Source organism: Anguilla rostrata, chromosome 11, assembly GCF_018555375.3.
Source record: "Anguilla rostrata isolate EN2019 chromosome 11, ASM1855537v3, whole genome shotgun sequence".
NCBI classification, from domain to species: Eukaryota; Metazoa; Chordata; class Actinopteri; order Anguilliformes; family Anguillidae; genus Anguilla; species Anguilla rostrata.
In genome coordinates, this window is record NC_057943.1 from 37270883 (window position 1) to 37284701 (window position 13819).

A 13819-nucleotide genomic window follows, 5' to 3' on the forward strand; every position below is an offset into this window, starting at 1 on the left:
AGATGTGTAGCAGGAATATACAGGAGGGGTATTTATTACGAGACTATAATGTAATATACTGAGCTAAATACATCACGCAGGATGGGAAAATATGAAGCAAAAATTAGTAGTACTATATTGCACAGTGGCAGAAACACTAGAAAGTTTGATTTAGACAATATACAAAATAATGTTAATCAGGAATTACAGAACTGACACTAGGTGGGATATTGAGTCAAGCTCAGGATCGCTGAGTAAGGATATGAAAGTGGACCCAGGTAATGACCAATGACTGAAAAAAATAACAGATTGAGTACGCTACTGTAAACGGGTACCGTCGATATTTTCTCGTTCATACTCCAACATAGTAGATGGCGGTATTTATCTAAATGTCAGATGTTCCGTTATGAAATACCACGAAGAAGAAAAAAGGCACGCCTCCATACACATGTCAAGGTAACTGGTTCTGATTGGATAAAAGGAAACTGCCGGTGAATGGAAAAAAATAGAGAAGTTACAGTAACGTGGTTATTTAGCCATTTGTTGTTGCAACGTGATATATGCAAGTGTACGATGGTTGTACCTTTCTGACCAGCTAGTGAACGGCTACTTTCGTTATTAGACAATGGGACCAAATATGAAACGTCACATATTTACACCGCCGAGCTAGTTGGCTTAATTCAGAATATAGGATCATGTGTTTCGGGGGTTTGTCGTGTGAGTATCGCAACTACGAGTTACGGAGCTAAAAAGGAAATATATTTCACATTAGCTCTCACATCAGCATGTCCATATCCGCGTAGTATCGCAGCGATGATTGTGTTCAATGTAGCCGGATTCTAGTGCAGCACGGTGGGGTGTTGGCAGATTCAGAGGCTGCTCAATTCTTTCTCTTCCTACTTTGAGAACCAAACAACATCTACCCAGAGCCAATAACTGCGAAAAAGCCTATATTTCGCACCATCACGCTATAAACAAGTTGTGTTTTCTAAATATGGGGCAGCAGTACTAAATGCACCAGAAACACGTGGGCCAGTCTTTTCGAGCAGGCTGTCTCTCACTGTCTCTGTTAAAGTGCTAGTTCTGAATTTTTGCAGGAATACGGGAAAATTATTATGGTTCTGATGGATCATAGCAAATAATACTTGTATTACAATGTATATAATGTAATTTTTGTAAAGTAAAATGTAAAGTGTTAGGATACCAAATAAGAAACCATACTTTATGAAGTTACAAGCATTTTTGTTTTCCATAAAATTAAAATCCTCTCATTGAATTCTTATACATTTTGAGTAGATTTTTGACAAGATTTTATGATAATTAGGAATATGTTTTATATTCTGATGTGGACAGTGAGCTGCAGCCAATCGTTAATACTGAGAAAGTAGTGAACATGATGTCCTTGTCCTGTCTGTGTGTGTGTCTCTGTCCGTGTGTCAGAGGGTTAAAAGATGGCTGACAGTAAGTGTGGTGCAGTGATGGAGTCTGTCATGCTGGTGGCTCCAGTCACGGCCCTGGAGTTCCTGGGGGAGGACTACCTGCTGGCAGGTGAGGGAAGGGCTGGGGTGGGCCTTTATTTAAATTAGGGGCGGGCCTTTATGTAATTATGGGCGGGCCTTTATGTAATTAGGGGCAGGCCTTTGTGTAAACTAGGGGCGGGCCTTTGTGTACATTAGGGGTGGGCCTTTATGTAATTAGGGGCAGGCCTTTATGTACATTAGGGGCAGACCTTTGTGTAAATTAGGGGCAGGCCTTTATGTAATTAGGGGTGGGCCTTTGTGTAAACTAGGGGCGGGCCTTTATGTACATTAGGGTAGGCCTTTATGTACATTAGGGGCAGACCTTTGTGTAAATTAGGGGCAGGCCTTTGTGTAAACTAGGGGCGGGCCTTTATGTACATTAGGGGCGGGCCTTATATAAATCAGAGTTTGAGTGATGTGATGGTGCCTGACGGCTGTGTTGTGGAGTTAATGCGGGATTGACGCATGTGACCGTGTCTGTGGCAGGCGAGGGCCCAAACCTGTCTGTCTACAGCCTTCACGCTCCACCCGCCGTCTGCGCCACGCTGACCGCGCTCCGAAACCAGCGCATCCACGGCGTCCGCCCGGATCCATGGCAACAGGGGCGAGTGTCGCGCACCGCTGTCACCGAGGAGGAGGAGGATGCGGAGTTAGAGGCGTCGCCGTGGCAACGGGAACAAGGAAAGAGGGCGGCCCTCTCCGAAGAGGAGGAGGAGGAGGAGCCGTCTCCGTGGCGACAGTCCGGGGGGGTCCGGAGCGCGGTGCTGGCGGTGTTCGGGGGGAAGGCCGTAAGGCTGGTGGGCTTTGAGGAGGCGGGGGTCGGGGGGTCTCCCTGTCTGCGGGCCCTGGGGCCCCTGCGGGAGCTGCAGGACTGGGTGTGCGACGTGCGCTGGCTCCGGGGCGGGGCTCCCCTCCTGGCCGTGGCTCTGGCCCACAATGCCGTTCTCCTGCTGGAGGCGGGGAGGGGGCGGAGCCTGGCGCTCCGCTCCTGCCGGGAGGGCTGCCTGCTGTACTCCGCCCTGCTGCTGGGGCAGCGCTGGGATCACGTGGTCGTGGTGGGCGGGACCGTTTTCAACCAGCTGGTGTTGTGGAGGCCCGGAGGGGGCGGGGCGGGGGGCGGGATGGCCGAGCGGGGCGCTCCGGTGGAGGCGCGGCTGGCGGGGCACGGCGGGGTGATCTTCGGCCTGGCGTACGAGCGGCGGCTCGGCTGGCTGGCCTCGGCGTCCGACGACCGCAGCGTGCGCCTGTGGGGGGTGGGGCGGCTGGGCGGGGCGGCGGGCTGCGGGGGCGACCCGGCCCCGCCCTGCCTGCGGGTGCTGTACGGGCACCAGGCCCGGGTGTTCTCCGTGCGCCTCCTCTCGCCCGGCCGGGTGTACAGCGCGGGGGAGGACGGGGCCTGCCTGCAGTGGGACGGGCACAGCGGGCGTGTGCAGCGCACCCTGAGGGGCCACAGGGCCGGCGGGGTCCGGGCGCTGGCCCTCAGCGGCGAGGGCGGGGCGGGACGGCACGGGTGGGTCGCCACTGGGGGGCGGACGGGGAGTCCGGCTCTGGAGGGTGGGCGAAGGGGAGGGGGAGGGCGAGGGTGTCCCTGAAACCGAGGCACTGGAGGACCTGGGGTTCGACGGCAGAGGGAGCCCCAAGGTGGTGCGAGTGGTGGGGTCGGGTGGGTGGAGGGAGGGGGGGGTGGTGGTGGTGAGCACAGACCAGGGGGAGGTGTACCTCCGGGAGGGGGGAGGGTGGAGGCCGGTGTGGGAGGGGGGCCCGGAGTACCGGTCGTACAGTGTGATGGAGGTGCTGGATGTGGGCGGGGCTGGGGGCGGGGCCTGGGCGGGGCTCTGCGCCGTGGGCAGCCTATCAGGGGCGGTGTGCGTGTTCCCCCTGTCTCAGCCCGGCGCCCAGGTACACCTGAGAGCAGGCGAGGGGAAGGTTCACAGCGTGCTGTGGGCGGGGCTGGGCGGGGGGCGGGCCTACCTGCTGGCCTCGGGCGTGGCGGGGCAGGTGCGTCGCTGGCGCCTGGAGGTGCGGTCTGACGGACGGGGCCTGGCGGTGAGCGTGGAGCCCCTCCCCTCCTTCCTCCTGCCCCCCTGTGCTAAACGCTGGCTCACCGCCGCGGCCTTCCTCCCCCGGCCACAGGGGGCGCTGTGGTTCTGTGGAGACAGGAGGGGCTCCCTTCTGCTTTACAGAGACCGGAGAGAGGGAGAGGGGGATGAGAGAGATGGTGAAGGGGATGAGAGAGAGGGAGAGGGCGATGAGAGAGAGGGTGAGGGGGACGAGAGAGGGGGAGAGGGGGCTGAGAGAGAAGAAGAAAGACAGGGAGGAGAGGGAGAGGGAGAGGCAGGGGACGGAGAGGCGGTGCAGCCGGTTTGGACTTTGTTCGGGGCTCACGGGAAGCAGGGCGTGACGTGGGTGTGCGAGCACCAGGGGGCGCTGTTCAGCTGCGGGAGAGACGGCTGCGTGCGCGTGCTGAGGGTGGGGAGGAGGGAGGGGGAGGGGAGCGGCTGGAGCTGCTGAGGGTGGAGCGGGCGTGCCGGGGGATGGAGTGGGTGGAGCGGGTCCTGTTCCTGGATCCGGAGGCGGGGGCGAAGGAGGAGGAGGCGGGGCAGGTGGGGGGGCGGATGGCGGTTTTGGGATTCCACTCCGTCTCCTTCGTGGTGTGGGACGTGGCGCGAAGGGAGCGGCTGCTCTCGGTGCCCTGCGGGGGGGGCCACCGGTCCTGGAGCTACGCCCCGGCCTCCGGCCTGGTGTTCGTGAAGCAGGGGGCGGTGGCGGCCGCCCGGGACCCCCGGGGGGCGGGGGGGGGCGGCGGCGGCGGCGGCTGGGGGCTGAGGCCGGGGCTGCACGGGCGGGGCGCGGGCTGCGTGTGTCGCCTGGGCCGGGCAGGGCCCTGGGAGGTGCTGGCGTCCGGGGGGGAGGACACCACCCTGAGCGTGCTGGCTGCGCGGCCCGTCGGCGGGGAACTCGCGGTGCTGTCCGTCGTCACCGACCACATCTCCAGCGTCCGCGCCCTCGCCGCGGTGCCGCGGGGGGGCGGCGGGGCGGACGGACAGACGGCGGCGGCCTCCCCCCTCTCGGCCCTGCTGATTTCGGCCGGGGGCAGGGCTCAGCTGCAGTGCTACCGGCTGCTGATTGGCTGGGGCCCGGGGCCCGGCCCGCCCACCTGTCAGGTGATCCAGGTGGCCGGCCACCGGTTGGATGAGCAGTGGGAAAGAAGGCGGAACCGGCACAAGACCGTGAAAATGGACCCTGAGACCAGGTACTGCCATCGTCAGATTGACCGCACGCGCTCAAACGCTGTCATACTCTTCCTCAGTCAGTTTCAGATTAAAACAGGCTTTACTGGCATGGCCACACATTAGCAAGGTAAGCAAATGTGATGGTAAGCAGATGTAAATCAGCAATAAAAAACCTAATATCAGGTACAAATACTTATTCGTTCACTGTCTTTCACACACACACACACACACACACACAGTTTAATTTTCAGTTGACTGTATCCCGTATGTGCAGAGCTGTGTGCTGTAATGTTTGCTGTGTGTGAGTATGTGGCATTGGTCTGAGGATCTGTGGTTGCAGGTACATGTCTTTGGCAGTGCTGCATGATGGGACAGCGGGGGTCCTCCTAGCTGTGGCCTGCAGTGATGGTGCCGTGAGGTGGGTGGCAGGTGGACCTCACTTCTAATTAGGAGATAAAGCCCAGAATAAGGGAAGCAGCCAGGACTCACTGACCCCCCCCCCCCCCACCTCTATATATCCCTCGCTCTCTCTCTCCTTCTGTCCTCCTCCCTCCGTCTCTCCCTCCCTTCCTCCTCCTCTCAGAGTTTTCTCAGTCAGTGAAGTGGACAGGAAGTTCCAGCTGCTGTGGGAGAGCTTCTATCACCAGCGCTGTGTGCTCAGTCTCGCCCCCTGCTGGATGGAGGACCGTCTGGGCAATCGGTGAGAGGAGAGTGCTCTGTGAGGAAAGCTTCTGCGCTGTGTTCAGTGTGGGACGTGTTCAGTGCACAATGTGTTCAGTGAGGGATGTGTTCAGTGCTGGATGTGTTCAGTGAGGAATCTGTTCAGTGCTGGATGTGTTCAGTGAGGGATGTGTTCAGTGAGGGTTCTGTTCAGTGCTGGATGTGTTCAGTGCTGGATGTGTTCAGTGAGGGATGTGTTCAGTGAGGGATCTGTTCAGTGCTGGATGTGTTAAGTGAGGGATGTGTTCAGTGAGGGATGTGTTCAGTGCTGGATGTGTTCAGTGCGTAATGTGTTCAGTGCAGTACGTGTTTAGTGTGAGATGTATTTAGTATTCTCTGCTTTCTTAAGGCTCTGGAAGTGAACATGAACCCTCGGTGTACGATTCCAAAGCTCTATCTCTCGACCTATAATATTGTACTAATGTAGCCTAAGATAAGATTGTGCTTTATTATCCGTTAACACGGAAATTAGTTTTACCCCCACTGTACAAAAACAACACTTACATGCCAACAGTAAAAAAGGAAAGCCATGCACATACGTATAAACCCATCCTCCATATACCCCTGCACATACAGCAAGAATACACAATTACTAAAATAACTTAGAAACAAGCGTTACAAAATGGAAGCATTTTTGCCCATTCAAAAGCTGCTTTCTAAGCTTTATTGGTAATAGTGATACTTGAAATAATGAGTGTCCACTTTTGATTAGTGTAACAAACAGTAGTTATTAGTAATTGTCGATAGTATATCGCCAAGCCATGTGTAAAATGGAAATACATTAGATCCCCAAAGATATAAACATGTTGGGAATGGTGGTTGCTCTCGTATTTCTCATATATCAATAATGAGATGTATGTATCTGTGAAAACACGGTATATGGCCATGGTGATGTAGCCTACGTAAGCTGTGCTAGGTTGTAAGCTGTTAGAAAAGTGTGAGTTGCCATTTTGTACCGTTATCAGACTGTAACACATTACATTTTTATCTGACAGGTAGCAGTAGAAGTTGTGTATGTGAAGTTAGACAGAAATGAGTAACTGATGAACTTAGGGTTGCCTCTTTGACCTATCAGGCAATAAGCAATCCTGACAGATATTGATAATTCTGGCACGTTTCATGTGTACTGTAGAATACTAATTAAGCAATATAGCATGAGAGGCAGTGCTGTGTATTGAATCTCATAAAAAACACGTTTTCAACGTACAAAAATGCCAAGTTACTAAAAAGTATTGATATCAAAATGACGCCAAGTTACGATACTACAAACAATATAGGCTATCTTGCCTCACCGAAATGACATAAGATGTATCTCAAAGCAATGCTACCCAATATTTCCTCAGTTCTTTCAAGTCACTTGGCCCTGTGTATAAGCATGCACTACATGAACAGGCCAAATATATGTGTGGATGGCTCTCTCACAGTCAAGATTGATTGAATAGGTGTGTGTATGTCCAATTTGTATTGGTATGTAGGCCTATGTATTTCGCTGCCCAGGCTTTCTGTTGCGTGAATGATAGTATGTTTCTTGGTACAAGTGTGTTCGTGAATGTGAATGTAAGATGCTGCCAGGGAAATGTCCCCATGCGGATAAAGAAGTTCTCTATGTATGTATGTACAATATGTGTTTTACATGCAGTATTTATTGTACGTAGCAAATATACAATAACTTGCACATGTACTCAAATTCAGTTCAGAAGCAAGTATAAACATGTTTTCTGGAGAAATGTGCTTCCTGTCGTTGCTCAGCAGCAGTTCTGTACATTAATGAATTTATACATTAATTTCAATGTACAATGTTCAATGTGTTCCATGAGGCAATTCGAAATATTTGTCTCTTTGATCTGACAGAAAGTTTGCATGATATTGTGAAATGGTAAGATTAGAAAACAAGGGCCAAGTGACTTGAAAGAACTGAGGAAATATTGGGTAGCATTGCTTTGAGATACATCTTATGTCATTTCGGTGAGGCAAGATAGCCTATATTGTTTGTAGTATCGTAACTTGGCGTCATTTTGATATCAATACTTTTTAGTAACTTGGCATTTTTGTACGTTGAAAACGTGTTTTTTATGAGATATCAGTTCTTTTTGCAAAGCGTTTTATTATGAGAGTGAGAAATGCGACCCTGCAAGAAACGGTTGTGGATTATGGCTATCGTTGTGTGAATCTGTACAGTGTGATGAGCGTGTACCGTTCAGCAGTTTCGGTTTGCTATATATGTAAAACAGTGTCTGTGAGAAAGGATGCAATGGCGTAAGCGTAAACGCATCAGAAACGCAGATGGAATATGGTATGTACTCACGGATTTGACGTCCATCCAACGAGCCTTGACTGACAAAATAATCAACACGCCCGTAGAATTATAACTCCCTAGGTCGCAACTTGTGTAGCCTTCTGTCCTGCTCCGTTGTCTGTTATTTCGTGGAGATGCACTATTAGTGTTTGTAAGGTTTATCCTTCTGTCCTGCTCCATTGTCTGTTATTTCGTGGAGATGCACTTTTAGTGTTTGTAAGGTTTATAAGGCATTTTGATAGGCTAATCTGCAGGTAGGAATCCTCTTCGCCGTTTTGCTAAACTAGAACCGAAAACATGATAGTGGAGAATAGGAGCAGACGCATATGTCCCAGCAGGCTTTGCATATGAGAGAATAACAACAGTGTGGGAGAAATTAAAATGAAATTACGAAATTCCGTAGTTGAAACAATATGTTTTTAGCAGAATGGGCATGTAGGTGAAGGTTGACATGATCACGGAGTATAGTGCGAAGTAAATGGAGTGACCATGACCGAGCTTATATTCCTTATCAAATGGTATATATAACAGTCGGTATTGAACATTGGTTGTTGAAGTGGAGGGTCAAATAACATTGCACACATTATTTACCTGTAATGTAATCTATTGCACGAATGTGTTTTTCTCATGTTCAGTGCTAGTAGTTATACTTATGAGTGAATCATGATTTTAAATGTAATGTTTTAATGCGGAGTTGCAGAACGTACATACGTAGTAATTGTGTGTAGCCTATGTGGCTAGATAGAGAACAGGGCGAGATAACATGGATGTAGAAACGTGGCGTTTGCTGATATTAAGGTTTTGTACAGTATCCAAGTGAAGAAATATAGTTAGTAGAAATGGCACAGTGGTGAACCGGTGTAACTTTTAAATAAAAGGAATACATTTGCGTCATGAAATGCATATGGGTGGCCGTGAGTGAGTGAGGTTTACCAGTCTGTGACTTCGTTAGCTAATGCCATAGCTATGCAATGCGTGAAATATCATTAGCGAACCTGCCGGTAGTTTTAAAGAAGAACACAAGCCAGTAAGCACAGAAGAGCTTCAGTTGAATCCATATGGCTTAGCAATATTGTAGCCGGTCAATAACTGAACGTACAGACGGTAAGTCATAATGCATATATCTTAGCAATATTGTAGCCGGTTAATAACTGAACGGTGAACGGCGGGTAGATATGGTGCAAAAGCAATAATTAAGAAGTAGTAGACAATTATTAGTGAGGGTCGAAGCAAGTTAAAGAAACGGGTTCCAAGCTGGGCTTGAACATACGACCCAGTGTTCCCAAGCCTGTAACCTTACCCACTAGGCCACAGACGGAGTAGCTGTTCAACCTGCGGAGTTGCGGAATGTACATAAGTACTAATTGTTTGTAGCGTATGTGGGTAGATAGAGAACAGGGCGAGGTAACAGGAATGTAGAAACGTGGCGTTTGCTGATATTAAGGTTTTGTACGGTAGCCAAGTGAAGAAATATAGTTAGTAGAAATGGCACAGTGGTGAACTGGTGTAACTTTTAAATAAAAGTAATACATTTGCGTCATGAAATGCATATGGGTGGCCGTGAGTGAGTGAGGTTTACCAGTGTGTGACTTCGTTAGCTAATGCCATAGCTATGCAATGCGTGAAATATCATTAGCAAACCTGCCGGTGGTTTTAAAGAACACAGGCCAGTAAGCACAGAAGAGCTCCCGTTGAATCCATGTGGCTTAGCAATATTGTAGCCGGTCAATAACCCAACGTACAGACGGTAAGTCATAATGCATATATCTTAGCAATATTGTAGCCGGCTAATAACTGAACGGTCAACGGCGGGTAGAAATGGTGCAAAAGCAATAATTAAGAAGTAGTAGACAATTATTAGTGAGGATCGAAGCAGGTTAAAGAAACGTGTTTCAAGCTGGGCTTGAACATACGACCCAGTGTTATCAAGCCTGTAACCTTACCCACTAGGCCACGGATGGATTAGCTGTTCAAATTGCGGAGTTGCAGAATGTACACAAGTAGTAATTGTTTGTAGCGTATGTGGCTATAGATAGAGAACAGAGCGAGGTAACATGAATGTAGAAATAGAAGCGTGGCGTTTGCTTATATGAAAGTTTTGTACGGTAGCCAAGTGAAGAAATATAGTTAATAGAAATGGCACAGTGGTGAACTGGTGTAACTTTTTAATGAAAGGAATACATTTGCCGTGACTTCGTTAGCTAATGCCATAGCTATGCAATGCGTGAAATATCATTAGCAAACCTGCCGGTGGTTTTAAAGAACACAGGCCAGTAAGCACAGAAGAGCTCCCGTTGAATCCATGTGGCTTAGCAATATTGTAGCCGGTTAATAACTGAACGGTGAACGGCGGGTAAATATGGTGCAAAAGCAATAATTGATAAGTAGGCTAGTAGACAATTATTAGTGAGGGTTGAAGCAGGTTAAAGAAATGTGTTCTAAGCTGGGCTTGAACCTCCGACCCCATGTTCCCAAGACTGTAACCTTACCCACTAGGCCACAGGTGGACTAGCTGTTTAAACGGGAAATGTTTCAGAATACAAATGTATGGGTATTTTGCGTGTGTATGCGCGTTTTTGATTGGGTCGTGTAGGGCAGATTTGGCTGGTGTTAGTGAAATGTCCAATGGGGAGACATGTTGTTAGTGGGATAGGCGGCAGGAAAAATAAGAATGAGAAGAAGAAGAAGAAGAAGAAGAAGAAGAAGGAGAAAACGCAAAATCCCCTTAGTTTGGGGCTTTATTGTGTGGACATGTGAAGTTGTTTATGAATTCTGTCTGTTGAAATGGGGTCAGAATGTACAGAATTTAATGTTTTTAAGGGCTGAGTGTCTGTGGCTGTTGTGGTTATTTCTGTGGGGAACCCTGAAAAGTGCCAAACTCTCGGTGCTGTATAGGTATGGGGGCATGCCCCCGCCAAGGCGTAACTTGGCGGGATGGCATACCTGCCATCCCAATACAGTCACAGCTACAGGGGTGTTGTTAGGCATGATGGGAAGTGTAGTCCTGGGAACCCCTGTTAGCACCATACAGCACAGCCTCAAGTGCTGTATTGCTGTAATAAAACTGTTACAGTGTATAGAAACAATGAATTGATAACACAATATTATTTATTTAGTCATACTGTTTCGTAAGTAACAGTTGTGCGCGGGGTGATACAGTTTGAGTTACTGTTACTGTATCGGACGTACGATCACTGACAAACATGGTCTCAGCCAATCAGCATCCAGGATCAAAACAACCATATTTCTAATTATAATATAAATTATGTAATTAATTAAATGCGTTTTGCCACATGCTTCTTTTTTGCCTTTCTTTCCTTTATCCTTTCTTTCTTTCTCTTTCCCCCTCCTTCTCTTCCTCTTTCTCACTCCCTTCCTTGCTCTCTCCCTCCCTCCCTCTCACCCTCAGGAGGCTGTTTGTGTTCAGTGGGGCCACAGATGGAAGTGTTGCATTGTGGGATATGAGCACACTCACAGCCTGGAGAGCCAGTTCCACTGCTGGCCTCATGTGGAATGGTATTTATAGCACAGAATTGTTCCTTTGTCTGTGTGTGTGCGTGTCTGTTTGTGTGTGTGCATGTCTGTGTGTGTGCGCTTGCGTCTGTGTGTGTCTGTGTGTCTGGGTGTGTGTGTGCGTGTGTGTGTGCGCGCGCGCGTCTGTGTGTGTCTGTGTGTCTGTGTGTGTGCGTGTCTGTTTGTGTGTGCGTGCGTCTGTGTGTGTCTGTGTGTCTGGGTGTGTGTGTGCGTGTGTGTGGGTGTGCGCGCGTCTGTGTGTGTCTGTGTGTCTGTGTGTGTGCGTGTGCATGTGCCAGAACTGGAGGGAGTCATTCTTTAAATACTTTGCGTGTTGGGTGTGTGCTGATGTGTATCACACTTTTCCTGCCTTCCCAGGTCCAGGCAGTCCCTGCTTCACAGTGACTGTCCATCAGAGTGGTGTCAACAGCCTGGTCGTGTGGGAGGGGCATGGGGAGGAGGCGGACCATGAGGAGGAGGAGGCGGAGCCTGGGGAGAAAGAAGCAGCCTGGATGACTGTGGCAAGCGGAGGAGATGACGGGCAGTTGTCAGTGGTTAATATTCGGCTGCAGTTCCCCCGGCCGCAGGTAGAGGGCGGTGCTGTATCCGTGCAGTTGCAGTCACGCTCCTCGGTGCCCCTGGCTCACGCTGCCCCGGTGACGGCTCTTCAACGTCTGGGTCCCGGCCTGCTGGTCTCCACCTCCCCTGACCAACGCGTGTGCCTCTGGCAACTGACCAGCCCCGCCCCTCACCAACAAGGCCCTGCCCCTCACCCACACGGCCCTGGCCCTAACCAGCAGGGCCCCGCCCCTCATGAACAGGGACCCACCCCACACCGTTCGGGTCCCGCCCTTTGCCACCAGGGGACGCTGTTCTCGCACGTGGCGGACGCAGCGGGCGTGGCGGCGTGGCCTGGGGTTGGGCCGGGGGGCGGAGCCTGGGCGGCGGTTTGCGGTCAGGGGTTGCAGCTGCTGCGAATCAGAGGAGAGGAGAGGGAAAGGGCGAACGAGTGAGGGAATGAACGGCGGGCGTGGGAGGTCAGAGGTCAGAGGTCATGCGCTCTCCCTGCGCTCCACAAACACAGCCGGCCTGGAGGACGTCCCAAAGCTCGGCTGGAGGTGGAACTCAGTCACCTCAGATTCTCGCCCTGCACACACACACGGAACACACGCGGAATGCACACACGAAACACACACGGAACGCACAGCGCAAGCGTGTGTAAGCGCGCCGTTCACATGCAGACGGACCTCACGCCTACAGACACGCGTGCGTGCAGCAGACCTGCGCTGCCGTGTCAGGGACAGGTATCCCTGCTCTCTGTGCCGTGGCTGGCGTGAACCAGAGGACCGGAACAGTCTTTATTATATTTATAGACCAGGGCAGACCGGTGGCAAATCGCAGGGAGGTGATGCAGTCTGCTGGGACTGCAGTCTAAATCACAATCGCTTGTGCTCGTGTTGTTGCTGACAGTATACTTTTTATAATTGTGAGATAAGGTTTATTATTGTGAAATAAAGCGTTTATGCTGCGTGTGGAGTACGGGTCGGTGTTGTGTGTGCCGTTGTGGAAACGAGTGGGGCGCTCAGCATGCATATTTGATGATGTTTCAAGTTGCCTTTTGTCCAGCGTCTGTGTGTCTGCCAGCGTGTCTGGAACTGCTCACTGTTGAGTGGTGGAGAGAGAGAGAATGAGAGAGAGAGAGAGAGAGAGGGAGGGAGACAGAGAAAGGGAAAGAGGACGGTCATGTTCCACTCTGTCTGAGAGGGTCCTCGCCTTTTCAAAGAAAGAAAGACAGGGAAAGAGGTTGGTCTTACTGAGGGATTCCTTGCTTGGCTGCGGTGCGGGGACATCCTGGCGGAAGAGGCTGCTAGACTCGGAAAACCCATCCCCAAATCCCACAAACCAGCGTCAGTCAGAGAGGTAACGCTTTTCCAGTGTCGCAGTGCCAACTACTACTACAACTGCTGTCTGCTGTGGAGGCTGACTGTTAGCACTGAGTGAAAACTGTCACTGATGAAAACCGCTACAGCCCGCTGTCACTACTGAATACTGTGAGCAAAGCTGTAGCTGCCGCATACTGTCACTGAGCACTCAGTGTTGAAATTAATACTGAAGCCATCGCCGCTATTAGGGTTGAATACTTTAGCACTGACAATTGTGAATACTGTAACCATGACTACTGTCAGGGCTGAATATTGTGACTGACTCTTGACTGTTGAATACCACCCAGATATATTACTAATTACTCATTTTACTTGTACGCTAGTTTTGTTATGGTGTACTGTAGAGGGAAAGAGTTGTGTGACAGCGTTATAAAATGTTGTGCTTGCTTCACTACAGACTAGTGATGTCACGGGACAGGCTGCCGCTGATTGGCTCTTCTGGCAAGACAGCAGGTAATGAGGTTGTCACGGTGATATTATCAATGTGACAAAAGTGACAAGCAAGGTACTGTAGTATTATTCTGCATATCTGATACTGAATACAATTATGAAATAACTTCTGTGGCCAAAGCTGTGTAAGTTTCTAAATACAAAATATTTTGTAAAATGTCAATC

General features: G+C 50.5%; 1 protein-coding gene across 1 annotated transcript in view; it reads left to right on the top strand.

Moving 5' to 3' along the window:
• Window positions 1-445: 445 nt before the first annotated feature.
• wdr6 (WD repeat domain 6) overlaps window positions 446-13819 on the top strand; it is a 16056-nt gene continuing 2682 nt past the window's right edge. Inside the window, 10 exon segments of the mRNA XM_064299817.1 lie at window positions 446-696; window positions 1420-1527; window positions 1986-3033; window positions 3035-3971; window positions 3974-4752; window positions 5073-5150; window positions 5316-5432; window positions 11158-11264; window positions 11640-13181; window positions 13602-13657. Of these exon segments, the coding sequence (XP_064155887.1) occupies window positions 1431-1527; window positions 1986-3033; window positions 3035-3971; window positions 3974-4752; window positions 5073-5150; window positions 5316-5432; window positions 11158-11264; window positions 11640-12274 (3798 nt within the window). The 5' untranslated portion in view covers window positions 446-696; window positions 1420-1430 and the 3' untranslated portion in view covers window positions 12275-13181; window positions 13602-13657.